Here is a 12,827-nt window from a genome sequence, read left to right on the forward strand (position 1 = left end):
AACAGCACTTATAGCGGCCACTGATGACATTCAAAACATCCTGGACCAAGAAGAAACAGGAGCCCTTATCCTGCTCGACCTCTCCATGGCCTTCAACACTGCCTTCCACAACACCCTTATCAGAAGACTCCACGAGACTGACTTACAAGGATTCACTCCCAAATTGGTCTATTCCTTCCTCACAGGAAGAACCCAAAGGGCCAGGCTGCCACCCTTCACATCAGAAATCAAGAGACTGATATGCTGTGTCCCACAGGGATTGCCTCTCAGCCCCACTCTTTGCAACATATACATGACACCACTCACCAACATTATCTGATCATAAGACAACCTTGTCTTCTCCTACTCTGATGACACCCAACTTATCCTTGATGACACCCAACTTAACCTTTCCTTGACGGACAAGACAAACACCACCAGAACCAACTTCACAAACTGCATGACCATGGTAACAGAATGGTTGCGAACCAACTGCCTGAAGCGCATCTCTGACAAGATGAAAGTACTGGTCTTCTACAACACAACCTCCCCATGGGATTCCACCTGGTGGTCATCAGAGCTAGGAACACCCCCCACACCCACTGACCACACAAGAAATCTAGGGATCATTCTAAATGGCAAGTTCAACATGATGGCTCAAGTCAATGCCTTGTGCACCTCCTGCTTCCACATCCTATGCATTCTGCTAAAGACCTTCAAATAGTTGCCTCAGAACACTAGAAGAACTGTCACACAAGCACTCACCACCAGCAGAATGGATTACAGCAACACTCTCTGTGGCAGAATCTCCAAACAGCTCCTACACAGACTCAAGACCATCCAGAACGCAGCCGCAAGACTCCTACTCAGCCTCCCACACTGCACCCACATCACACTGTACCTCAGGAAGCTTCACTCGCTCCCTATTCACAAGCACAGACAATTCAAACTTCTCACACATATGCATATTAACTCCTACACAACACAGGGCCAGAATTGCTGCATACCCTTCACCAATACACCAGACATCTATTCACTGCCTGACTCTCCCTAGCACACACTCCCTGCATCCAGCAAAACAAAACAGAAGGTCGCTTATTCTCCTACACCACAGCCAAGGCTTGGAACAACCTCCCTCAACACATCAGAACCTCCTCCTCACCTCTTGAGTTCCACAAGAAGCTGAAGACCTGGCTCTTCACAGAAGCACCTTGGGACCACACACTTATACACCTTGCCCAAGCTCCTGGAGACCCTCTTAGGTGATTATTGTGCTATACAAATCAGCATAACATAACAAAGCATAACAAAAGGACTCTTTTGCTTTGAATGGTTTGCTATTGTGCTTCTATACTTCCCCTTTTGGGGACTCACCAGCTGCCTAGGGTTCAATAGCAGGTGGTCACTCACTCTTCAATATCTCCCTGATCCTAAATAAGTCTCTATGACTCAGCACAAAACTGACCTATGACATATCAACTTAGTTCTTGCCTTTTTCTAGCTAGAGCTTGCTGTCTATAACCTATTATCAGTACCAATCAGAGCAAGGTCAACATGACCTCTGTTCTGCATTGATCGGATTTAGATTTCCAGGCTTGCAAATATGTCTCCCAGATTGGAGCAAACAACTGTATAAATGGAAAGTCTTACATTTAGATATACAACTCCAGGTGGGCCGGGAGGGCCAGGTGGACCCGGGGGGCCTGGATATCCCACAAGAAGAGGCGGACCCTGAAATACATAATGAAAATACTTGGTGAGTGCCACTCAATTAGCTGACACAACATGAGAAGCACAATTTGAATTGCATTGTAAATTTTTGAATCTGATTCATGTTATTCAGCCAATAGAAGAAGGGCGGAACCTGCCCTTTAGCCAATTGAAGAAAGGCAGATTTGGCTTATAGAGAAAATCATTAAACGAGTTCCTATCATTGGGTAATAAAAGGGAGCAACTGCTCCCATCTAGCAAATAGCAAAAGTGGGTACTTATGATATCCAGCCAATAGAAATAAAACAATTACCCATAATCACTTAATAAATCAGAAGACTTCCTTGCCATTCAATCTGTGACCTGCAGACCACTCTGATTTCAGAGACTCACCCCAAGGAAATTTCCGCCCCCTCCTGTTCATGACTAGGAGAGGACTACAGCTCAACTAACGCAACTGGAAATCACTTCCAAGCCGGATTTAGATGGATATATCACTGCCACTAGCGTGTGACCAGAGATTTCCAGCATGTACTCCTGGACACAGATTCCAGCCTCGCACAGATGCTTGTGTGATGACCAGACCACATCCAAACCTTTAAATGATATCCCTCCTCAGAGCTGGAGACCGCTTCATTCCAAACTGTATGTAAATACTTTCAACTAACCATGGATGTTCCCTGTGTGACTAGAAGTGTATCCCCCTCTGCCACCCCACCTACAGTTGCAAAAAGTTTTTCCCTGCAGTTGAAAGTTGCCTAGGACAGTAAAAAAGTAGAGTGAAATAAGGGTGGGGAGGAGTGTGACTAAGGACTGAGTACAGGATGGTAGGCCCTTACCTGCGGAGCAATGGCGCCATACAATTCCATATCCGGGTTGTCAACCTTGAGCCATAAAAAAACAAAAGGAAAAAAAAAACAATTAGTGGAGGTAAACTGCAACAAATTCTTTGTATGGACATTAACAGTCAAGGGCATTTAGCTACTATTCAGTTAATAGTGAGAGGCAGGGCGGGATCCATAATTTGGGATACCAAGACCTTTGTATGGAGTGGCAGGAGATAAAAGTGGCAAAATCCTTTCGCCTAGGCAACACCACTGGAATTGTGCGATTTTTGAGCCTTGAATATAATCCGCGTAATTATGGATTTGCTGCATTTACCACATAATGCATAATTTGCTTTTTAATGGGCAGAAAAAAACTTTATTGCTCAAACAAATCAAAAGTTACTAATAACGCTGCAACACATGTTGTTCTGCAGTAGAAGGCCCTTCCCAAATGTAAAGTGATCAACCTTCTGCTGCCAAATGCTGTGTATAGGTGTGAAACTGACGCTAATGGGGTGAAACAGACAGTGGTAACATATGCAAAAAAGGACAAAGTAATCTAGTAAAACTATAAATATTCCACATTATGCTGCATTATTTGCATATTCTCGCTACATCATTTAGTTAACGCTGTCGCATAATTTGGTCCACCCCTATTGCATAATTCCAGTGGCTCTGGATCTAAGGAAACCATTTAATCTAAACTTGATAGCTTTGTTACTATTTTGTTTGTCTCTCAAAGAACACATAAAAGTGATCAACAAGCAGAATATTCCCCAATTTTAGCCTTTAGCATGCTGTCACCGAGTGATGAAGTGTGCTGTGTGCACTTTTCAAAAGGTAATCGTTTTGAATGCCAACTTTCATTTTTTACACACAAACTATTCGCACATTTTATTTGTTCGATGAGACGGCACTTTTAAAATTGCTTAGCAATGTATCTGGGTTTCGAATTTAAGTGAGTTCTTAGCTCTGTTTTTCATTTAAGTGACAAAGAAGTATAGGTGATTTAAAATGGGTGAAAACGGTACTGAATTGGATTCATTTGGGGTTCTATATACGCAAATTTGTCTGCTCTTGGTATACTGCAAACCTGACATGGACCCAACCCTCCCGGATGTTCTTTGGGTTCTGATATATGAATGGACATAATTGGGTACTGATCTTTGAACCTTTTCATTTTCGTTTCTACAACACACTGGAAGAGCAATTGAGAGCTTATGCACATATGTGCTTTACAATATACAGGGAGTGCAGAATTATTAGGCAAATGAGTATTTTGACCACATCATCCTCTTTATGCATGTTGTCTTACTCCAAGCTGTATAGGCTCGAAAGCCTACTACCAATTAAGCATATTAGGTGATGTGCATCTCTGTAATGAGAAGGGGTGTGGTCTAATGACATCAACACCCTATATCAGGTGTGCATAATTATTAGGCAACTTCCTTTCCTTTGGCAAAATGGCTCAAAAGAAGGACTTGACAGGCTCCGAAAAGTCAAAAATAGTGAGATATCTTGCAGAGGGATGCAGCACTCTTAAAATTGCAAAGCTTCTGAAGCGTGATCATCGAACAATCAAGCGTTTCATTCAAAATAGTCAACAGGGTCGCAAGAAGCGTGTGGAAAAACCAAGGCGCAAAATAACTGCCCATGAACTGAGAAAAGTCAAGCGTGCAGCTGCCACGATGCCACTTGCCACCAGTTTGGCCATATTTCAGAGCTGCAACATCACTGGAGTGCCCAAAAGCACAAGGTGTGCAATACTCAGAGACATGGCCAAGGTAAGAAAGGCTGAAAGACGACCACCACTGAACAAGACACACAAGCTGAAACGTCAAGACTGGGCCAAGAAATATCTCAAGACTGATTTTTCTAAGGTTTTATGGACTGATGAAATGAGAGTGAGTCTTGATGGGCCAGATGGACGGGCCCGTGGCTGGATTGGTAAAGGGCAGAGAGCTCCAGTCCGACTCAGACGCCAACAAGGTGGAGGTGGAGTACTGGTTTGGGCTGGTATCATCAAAGATGAGCTTGTGGGGCCTTTTCGGGTTGAGGATGGAGTCAAGCTCAACTCCCAGTCCTACTGCCAGTTCCTGGAAGACACCTTCTTCAAGCAGTGGTACAGGAAGAAGTCTGCATCCTTCAAGAAAAACATGATTTTCATGCAGGACAATGCTCCATCACACGCGTCCAAGTACTCCACAGCGTGGCTGGCAAGAAAGGGTATAAAAGAAGGAAATCTAATGACATGGCCTCCTTGTTCACCTGATCTGAACCCCATTGAGAACCTGTGGTCCATCATCAAATGTGAGATTTACAAGGAGGGAAAACAGTACACCTCTCTGAACAGTGTCTGGGAGGCTGTGGTTGCTGCTGCACGCAATGTTGATGGTGAACAGATCAAAACACTGACAGAATCCATGGATGGCAGGCTTTTGAGTGTCCTTGCAAATATTGGTCACTGATTTGTTTTTGTTTTGTTTTTGAATGTCAGAAATGTATATTTGTGAATGTTGAGATGTTATATTGGTTTCACTGGTAATAATAAATAATTGAAATGGGTATATATTTTTTTTTTTGTTAAGTTGCCTAATAATTATGCACAGTAATAGTCACCTGCACACACAGATATCCCCCTAACATAGCTAAAACTAAAAACAAACTAAAAACTACTTCCAAAAATATTCAGCTTTGATATTAATGAGTTTTTTGGGTTCATTGAGAACATGGTTGTTGTTCAATAATAAAATTAATCCTCAAAAATACAACTTGCCTAATAATTCTGCACTCCCTGTAATGTTAATGTCTAGGATTTTCATGGTAGTTCTGTGTGAAATTTGCTTCTTTTTTGATTAATATTTTGTAGCTGTTTTGGTTATCCGAAAGTCTTGATGCCGTTTACACTAAAAGTGATGGCGCTTCTCAAAAAGCATCTAGCAGAATAAAGACACATGAAAAAAGACATTGCTCTCTGATCTAGAAAGAGCCCAATCTGGCCACAAATGCAGACAAGGGTAGAGAAATTGTCTCACTGCAGCAATGTGTTTGCATACAAGAGATTGTTCTTTTGAAAACACATCAACATTTTGGTATTACTTCTCACGGAAGACAGAGTGATAGCACTTATTGCCCTCACTAAATCAGGTGTGCCCTCAGACCCCCGTCATCCAAAACTCATACGTGATATAGCTGAGACGTTTAACCCATTCTTACGAAACTAATGAACAGTGTCATCATTTCTGGACCGTTTCCAGATGAATGAAAAAAAGCTTCCATACTTTCCCTGTTGAAAAAATCCTCTCGCAATCCCAATGAAGACAAAAATTTCCCACCCTATCTCGCTCCTACCAGTGCCGGCGACAATTCTTGAAAAGCATCTTAACATCACTCTTTCGGAATTTCCAAGTAGGAATGAGATCCTCGATGAAGCTCAGCATGGTTTTAGATTTAACCACAGTGTTGAAATGGCTTTGGTGGTAACTTCAAAAGAGATAAGAACAGTAATGAACAATGATGGGAAGGCAGCAGTGATTCTTTTAGATCTGTCTGTTGCTTTCGATACTGTGAGCCACAGTTTTCTCATAAATAGCTTGGCTAATATTGGGATCTGTGGATCAGCTCTGGATCTCCTGTGATCTTTCCTCTCCAACAGGAGGGCAGTCAGTGTTCCTCTGGGAATTCAGGTCAAAGTCCTTCTCCCTACCTTGTGGCGTCCTCCAAGGTTCATCTTAGAGCCCTACGCTTTTTAATATTTATGCTGCCCCCCCTACTTAAACATACTCAATCCTTTGACTTTTCCACAATTGCTTATGCAGACAACACTCAAGTTATAGTGCCCATTTCAAGCAATGTTGAAGAGGTTTATCAATGCTTCAACAATTGCATGTGTAAGGTCGCCAATTGAATGAGACGCAATAGCCTTACGTTAAATCCTGGTAAAACTGAGGTTCTCCTCTTTGGAAAGCATACTTCTATTTAGAACTCTTCTTGGTGGGCCTTGTACCTTGGCTCCCCTCCTCAGTCCAGTTCTGAAAGTTAGGAACCTAGGGGTGATGTTTGATGACAAACTTACTTTTGGAGATTTGGTTAGTAAACTTACCTCAACCTGCTTTTTTTAATTCTAAAAATGTTGAGAAAAATTCTCCTTTTTGTTCCTTTTGAGTTGCAATAATCAGTTGTCGTTCAACTACTAGGCTGGGCTATTGTAATGCCCTTTAGCAGAGTATTCACCTAGGTTTTTTAAACCAACTCCAGCTTCTACAGAATGCAGCAGCCTGGCTCCTAAAGAAGGTCCGCAAATTTCATTCAGTGTCTCAAGATTTATAGGAGCTTCACTGGCTCCTGGTAAAGAAATGTGTGGCCTTAAAGGCACTCTATGAAGCCCACAGATCTCTCTGTGGAATAGGCCCAGAGTATTTGCGGAGGAGATTCACAGGTAATGTGCCAAGGAGATCCCTGCATTCCACTAAATCCAGAAAATTGGTAGTCCCTTAATGCAACAAAGTTTCATAGAGCAGCAGGAAGCTTGTTTATTCCACTTGTAAATTGTGGAATAAACTTCATCTGGAACTTAAAATTCAGCAGAACTTCTCTAGTGTTCGCAAATAACTTAAAACTTCGTTTTTTTGTCCTCTCTTAAAGGTTGTTTTTGTCTGGTGCTTTTAACTTGTTCAGAATCAGATGTAAGCACCAAGATGCCTCCGGGCATTCATTGCAGTTAATAAATTGTATCAATATCAATATTATACAAGATCTTGATGGGTTAAGCTCACTTAAACTCACTAAAATGGCATTGAGGTCGTTCTTACAGCAAAAACATTCAACTCAATCATACAAAGGACACTATGGACCTTGAGCCTAAAAGCAGGGATTAGACAAACAATATCCACGATGTTCTATTGGGAAGTTACGGTCAACATTTCGAAGGATGTGTTCGCACAAAAGGCCACCAGACTGACACCCCTCTGGAAAGGGACATGGCTGAAAGAAATAGCAAATTTGCAGGGCTTTGTGATATGAGACACGGTAGGTATCACCACAATAGGTGACATCCTTGAACAGGGAAATATCATGCCCTTCCTTCCCCTAAAGCAGGAATACAATATGCACCAATCTCAATTCCTGAAATATGCACAGCTGCACCATGCAGGGAATGCCCAGGGGTTGACAGGCACGGACATTCCCGAATACCCTACCCCTTGACGTGCGGCTCCTGACAGGGAAAATAGGTGGGGAGCAATCTCCTGCACATAAAAAATAATAAATAACAATATGCCAGACAACCTGACTGCTCTGAGAACTAAATGGGAACACTACCTGGGAGAACTGGACAACTCAGACTGGGAGGTGGCACTTATTCACCCCAAGAGGTAGCTATCAAATCCTACCTACCAGGGCCGGCTTTAGCGCTGGTGGCACCCTGTGAGACAGTCTTTTTTTGCACCCCCATCCCATGACCACCTCCTCAGTTTCCCTCAATACCTCCCAGCAAATGTGCCCCTCATCTCTCCAAAGCCCCTCTCCCATATACATTCATTTGTTTTAAAAATATTTGTAAAGGCTGGCTTTACTAATCCACTTAGCTGTCCAAATAAAATATAGTTCTGTTCTTTGCAGCAGGTACATTAACCATCTACGCTACTTTATGGCGAGTCAAAGCTGCCCCTAGACAAAACTCCTAACTAGCAGGAACATTCATAACAAGAGGTATCTTGAAATGTTAATTGCTTCCTGAAGGCTGGACGCACAAGGAACTTTTCAGCAGGTGCTTTTTAATCGCAAGTTTCTATGTTATTGATAAACAAAGCGCCGCCCTGAAGTCAGTGCCCCGCAATCCAGGCCAGCACCTGGTGCGGCCGCACCGCTTGCACCACCCTAAATCCGGCCCTGCCGCCTACGCTTGATCCAATTTAAGATCCTCCATAGAGCCTATTATGACAGATAAAAACTACACCACGTGGGACAGGCCCCCTCACTGCTCTGCTTGAGATGTGAGAAAGACAACAGCTCATTCCTAGTCACACTATGGAAATGTCTAAATAGCCAGGTGTATTGGAAGGTGAGAACTCAGGAACCACAATACTATAAGTACAGATCCCACTAGAACCGAAATTTGTATTACTGGGAATCACGAAATACGTGGACATCCTGCAGTTTAAGCTCCTGTTCTGTACACTGGGACTTGTTGTGGCAAAACAGAATTTAGCCAGACACTGGGGGGCGAATGAGGTGCCGAACATACAGGAATGACATATAGGAACGAATATGTACATGTCCGCAGAAAAGGTGGTCTACACATACCAGAACCTACCTCATGGAAGACAGGTGGTGACCAGGAATCTGTTGGGCATTCAGTGCAGGGAGTCCCGGCTGGTCCAGGGGGCCCAGGAGGGCCTGGGGGACCAGGAAATCCTGGCTGTCCCAAGGGTCCAGTGATTCCTGGCAGCCCTGGAACACCCATTAGCTCACATTTAGTGCAACTCTGCTTGAAACAAGAAAGAGGTTTTTATAAAATGCTGACTCGGTATAATATCCCTTATGTCATATCTGTCTACAAGATGTGTCTTTACTAGTAAGCATGGTGACTGGCCCATATTGAAAGTGTGTGAAATACAGCAGCCCTGACTCACACCAAGCATGGAGACCCGAGGTGGGCTTAGGGGTGGATGTCCTGTGAAAGATCCTTTGATAAAGTGGTGCCAAACTGTGGATTTTACAGCATAATGAGCAAATAAGTTATCTAAAAAAGTTATTCGGTTTTTAATGGAGTTCTTAAATAAGTACCTGCATTTTGATATGTCCTCGAATATGTTTTGCAACATATATATGTTATATCACTTCAATTCTAACTTCAGCTTCTTTAAAGTGTTTTACCCAACCCATTCCAAATGAATTCTCAGGGGTATATTTTGGCTGTGAGCCTCCTTTGAAGGGCATGGTAATAAAATGGCAAGATACACACTTTTCTAATTTTCAGGTCGTAATGAGCAGTGCAGGTGAAGCAAGGGTAAGATATTTTTTTCCCAGTGGCTTCATTGTATCGCCGTCAAGTAACAGCCTTGCACCACCTAGTGGCTGAACTGAAAACTGCCACTTAATTTAAAAAGTGTAGCGCCAAACGCAAAGCATTAAGGGCCTAATTTATAAGGACGTCACGTAGTGCAGCGCAGCAAGTCATCTTGCTGCGCTGCATGACAGAAAAGGGCGGGAATGCACCATATTTAGTGCAATACGGTGCATTCCTGTTCTTTCCATGCACTGGAGCACAATGGGCTACCTAGTGCCAGTGGAGGCACCCTTCCACCAGGGTGCAGGGATGCCTGTGTTGCAATCAGGATTGTTTTTGTACAGGAAGGGACACCTTCCTACACAAAAACAATTCTGGGGGGCATATTCCTCTTTCTATTAGTGCTGCAGAACGCAGCACACATAGAAAAAGGAAGAAACAATGAGAAACAGGGATATTTCTCCTTATTATGCGTCCCCTAGGAAGGTGTAAGATTTAGGTACATCCCCAGGTAACAAGTTCTTGTAAATTTGGGGATGTGTCAAAATCCATGGAAGTTACATGGGAACACCCACACAACACCGACAGAGCACCTTCTCAGGGCTGAATGACACAACGATTTGCATTGCGTTACTCCAGATTTTTTTAGCCACTCAAAGCCACACAAGGTGGCTTTGTATGTCTTCAAAAATCTGTCTTAAGGTTTGCGTTGTTCGTGCACCACGTAGCGTGGTGCAAGAGTGAAGCAAACGGGTTCATAGATAGGCCCCTTACTGCAGCAGACATAGCGAACTCTGCATATTGTAATTGCGTTTCAGCTGCTTGTATTACTTGCCCTGAAATAAGCCATGTTCCTATGTTGTGTCCATAGAAAATGTGCAACTTCATATTCGACTACCTATTCCTTTGCAAGAGATGGACGCTAACAATTTCTACACAGTAGAACATTTCTCTAAAGTTCTTGTTACTTTAATAGGCACATCAACTCTTTATATTAGTACTTTTATAATAATTAGTTAGAGTTAAGTAAAGATACCAGTTTCCTCCTACCGGACCCAGGTTAGTTAGAATTACCATTGCTGCTCACATTGGACTCCCCACTTCATCTGACTCACTTTTCCTTTCCGTTTCTGTGTTCCTTCACTTTTTACAATTATTCAATGATGACAACACATTTCTATTGTGCATAAATATTTCCTTGCTTGACTTCTGTACAAGAGAACAGGAATCTACTCAAAAGTTACCAAATACTCTTACCCTCAACTCTACCTTTAATAATGATTTACATAAAAATGCTTAAGATTCCAAGCTGCATAGCAGTGCCTTTCTTGCCTTTGATTTCACAGTACATATCTAAAAATAGCCACATAACTACACAAAGGCTCCTTGCATCAGAAAGAGCAAACGATTTGGGTGAGGAGGAAAGGGTCGTTAGTTTGGTGAAACAACCATGTATTATAGGGAATAAAATACACCCTGTAATACAGAATTCTGTGACTCTATTAAATGAATCCTTTGAACTTTTAATATTTTCTAGCACGGAAAAAAAAAGTATTTCTTGCGAAAAATATTTTCAGATGCTGACCCACAACACAACGGTGTCCTTTTGTCTTGCAGAAGGGCTACTTCTGACTGTAATGAAAACACAACATTTTAGGTGAAAGCTAACTTAAAAATATTTCTATATGAGCATGACATGCACACACATACATATTTAAACATTTTGATTGTTGTTTTTTTACACTTGGGCTTCTCCTACATTTAACTTAATTTCAACACTGAGCTCAACCAGACCTTGTGCAGAGTATAGTGAAAATTCAAACCTGATCTCCCGGTTCACCTTTATCACCCTAGAAAAAAAGTGGAAAAAATGAAACAATTGTCTGTTGCGTACCAGGAGTGGTGCAGAGAAAGACGACAAAAAAAGGAAAATTTGGAGATTTCGCGATAGTGGGAGGTAGGTCTCTGGAATATTTGTGGACCTGGAGCTGTGACTGTCGCCTGCCACGTGTAGGTAGAACCCTGTGAGCACATCTGCGAGACTAACCATGCACAATACTGGAAAAGCTGGTGGTGGGGCCAAGAATTTCATTGTAAACATCATTTCGAATGCTTGTGGCACCAATGAATCAGTCAGTGAAAGCGAATGCGTGAAACACACAGGTAAACTATGCAAGCTACCATCTATACATACTCATTTTGTGTCATGATATCCATTTTTATCATTTTGTTTTTGACACTAACCTTCTCTCCGGGATCGCCCTTTTCACCTGGTTCTCCCTGGAAAGAAAAGAAAGAGAACGTGAACGAAAGGAAGAGAGCCACTGAAGATAAAAAATAAACAAGATTAAAAAAGGAATGGTATACAAAAATGAGAATAAAAGGGCGGCAAGGGAAAGAGAATGAATTGGCATCGAGAAAAAAAAAGGTACAATTAGAACTCGATGACTAGTCCAGGAGAGAAAGATACAAATAAAATGAAACAAGGTTATGAGGAATAAAGACAAAAATAATGTCAGTGTCAAAAGAGAAACAATTGCATTGGTGGTGTGCGTAATGTGTTACTACAACATGAATATGATCCAGTTCAAAATGCAGAGTTAAAACTCAATCAGATATGACTTTTTGTGTCACATCATTCCAGAGACCTGCTAGTGGCGTTGCATGAAATACATATATTTTCTTACAAGCGTCTGCTTCCTAAAGACGTTTCACCAATATAAAGATATAATCAATTTCCCAACAGCTTGCAATGACACAGTTACTTACCGGTAATCTTCATTTTGCGGCCCACTCATAATGTGGTCATAATGCAATGAATGAATGGGATGCCCCGAGTAGAAGTTCAAATCTGTTTCTGTTCATTTTGAATTTTAGAATTATAAATGCTGGATATTTACAAATGAGACTGCCTTCCCATGTTGGGGCAATAGATGCTTACAGCTTCCTATTCTAACAAACATTGGCAAAGCAAACGCACCTACTCTTTAAAATGTGAGACAAAAGCTAGTGGCTATGCCAATGCTTGCAAGTAAAACAAAGTGACAAGTATGAAAAGAAACAAAATAAAAAAACAAAATGACTGGTGGTGTCGCTCACATGGACGAACTTGTTATACTGTTTTTCCCCAAGGTCCAGCACAGCCCTCCTATTGCATAATACCCATATTCATTTAGGGGTGGATCCCTAGTTGAAGTTTGGACCAATTGTTCCTCAGATTTAAGGGTTTAGGAAAAGAGGGAATTCACACAAAATTAAGAGGCAAGATCAGTGATTCCAGTTCTTGAGCAATGATTGTATTA

At 42.0% G+C, this 12,827-nt stretch overlaps 1 protein-coding gene across 2 annotated transcripts in view; it reads right to left on the bottom strand.

Moving 5' to 3' along the window:
• LOC138299370 (collagen alpha-1(XV) chain-like) overlaps positions 1-12,827 on the bottom strand; it is a 171,336-nt gene that overhangs the window by 41,850 nt on the left and 116,659 nt on the right. The window contains exons 11-15 of one of the 2 annotated variants that reach the window (XM_069237594.1): positions 11,770-11,805; positions 11,349-11,375; positions 8,830-9,000; positions 2,529-2,573; positions 1,630-1,710 (exon numbers count right to left, since the gene is read on the bottom strand). In XM_069237594.1, the coding sequence (XP_069093695.1) occupies positions 1,630-1,710; positions 2,529-2,573; positions 8,830-9,000; positions 11,349-11,375; positions 11,770-11,805 (360 nt within the window). Of the gene's footprint in view, positions 1-1,629; positions 1,711-2,528; positions 2,574-8,829; positions 9,004-11,348; positions 11,376-11,769; positions 11,806-12,827 lie in introns of both variants that reach the window. The other variant, XM_069237593.1, reaches the window with a different exon arrangement.

The sequence above is a fragment of the Pleurodeles waltl genome, chromosome 6, assembly GCF_031143425.1.
Source record: "Pleurodeles waltl isolate 20211129_DDA chromosome 6, aPleWal1.hap1.20221129, whole genome shotgun sequence".
Lineage (NCBI taxonomy): Eukaryota > Metazoa > Chordata > Amphibia > Caudata > Salamandridae > Pleurodeles > Pleurodeles waltl.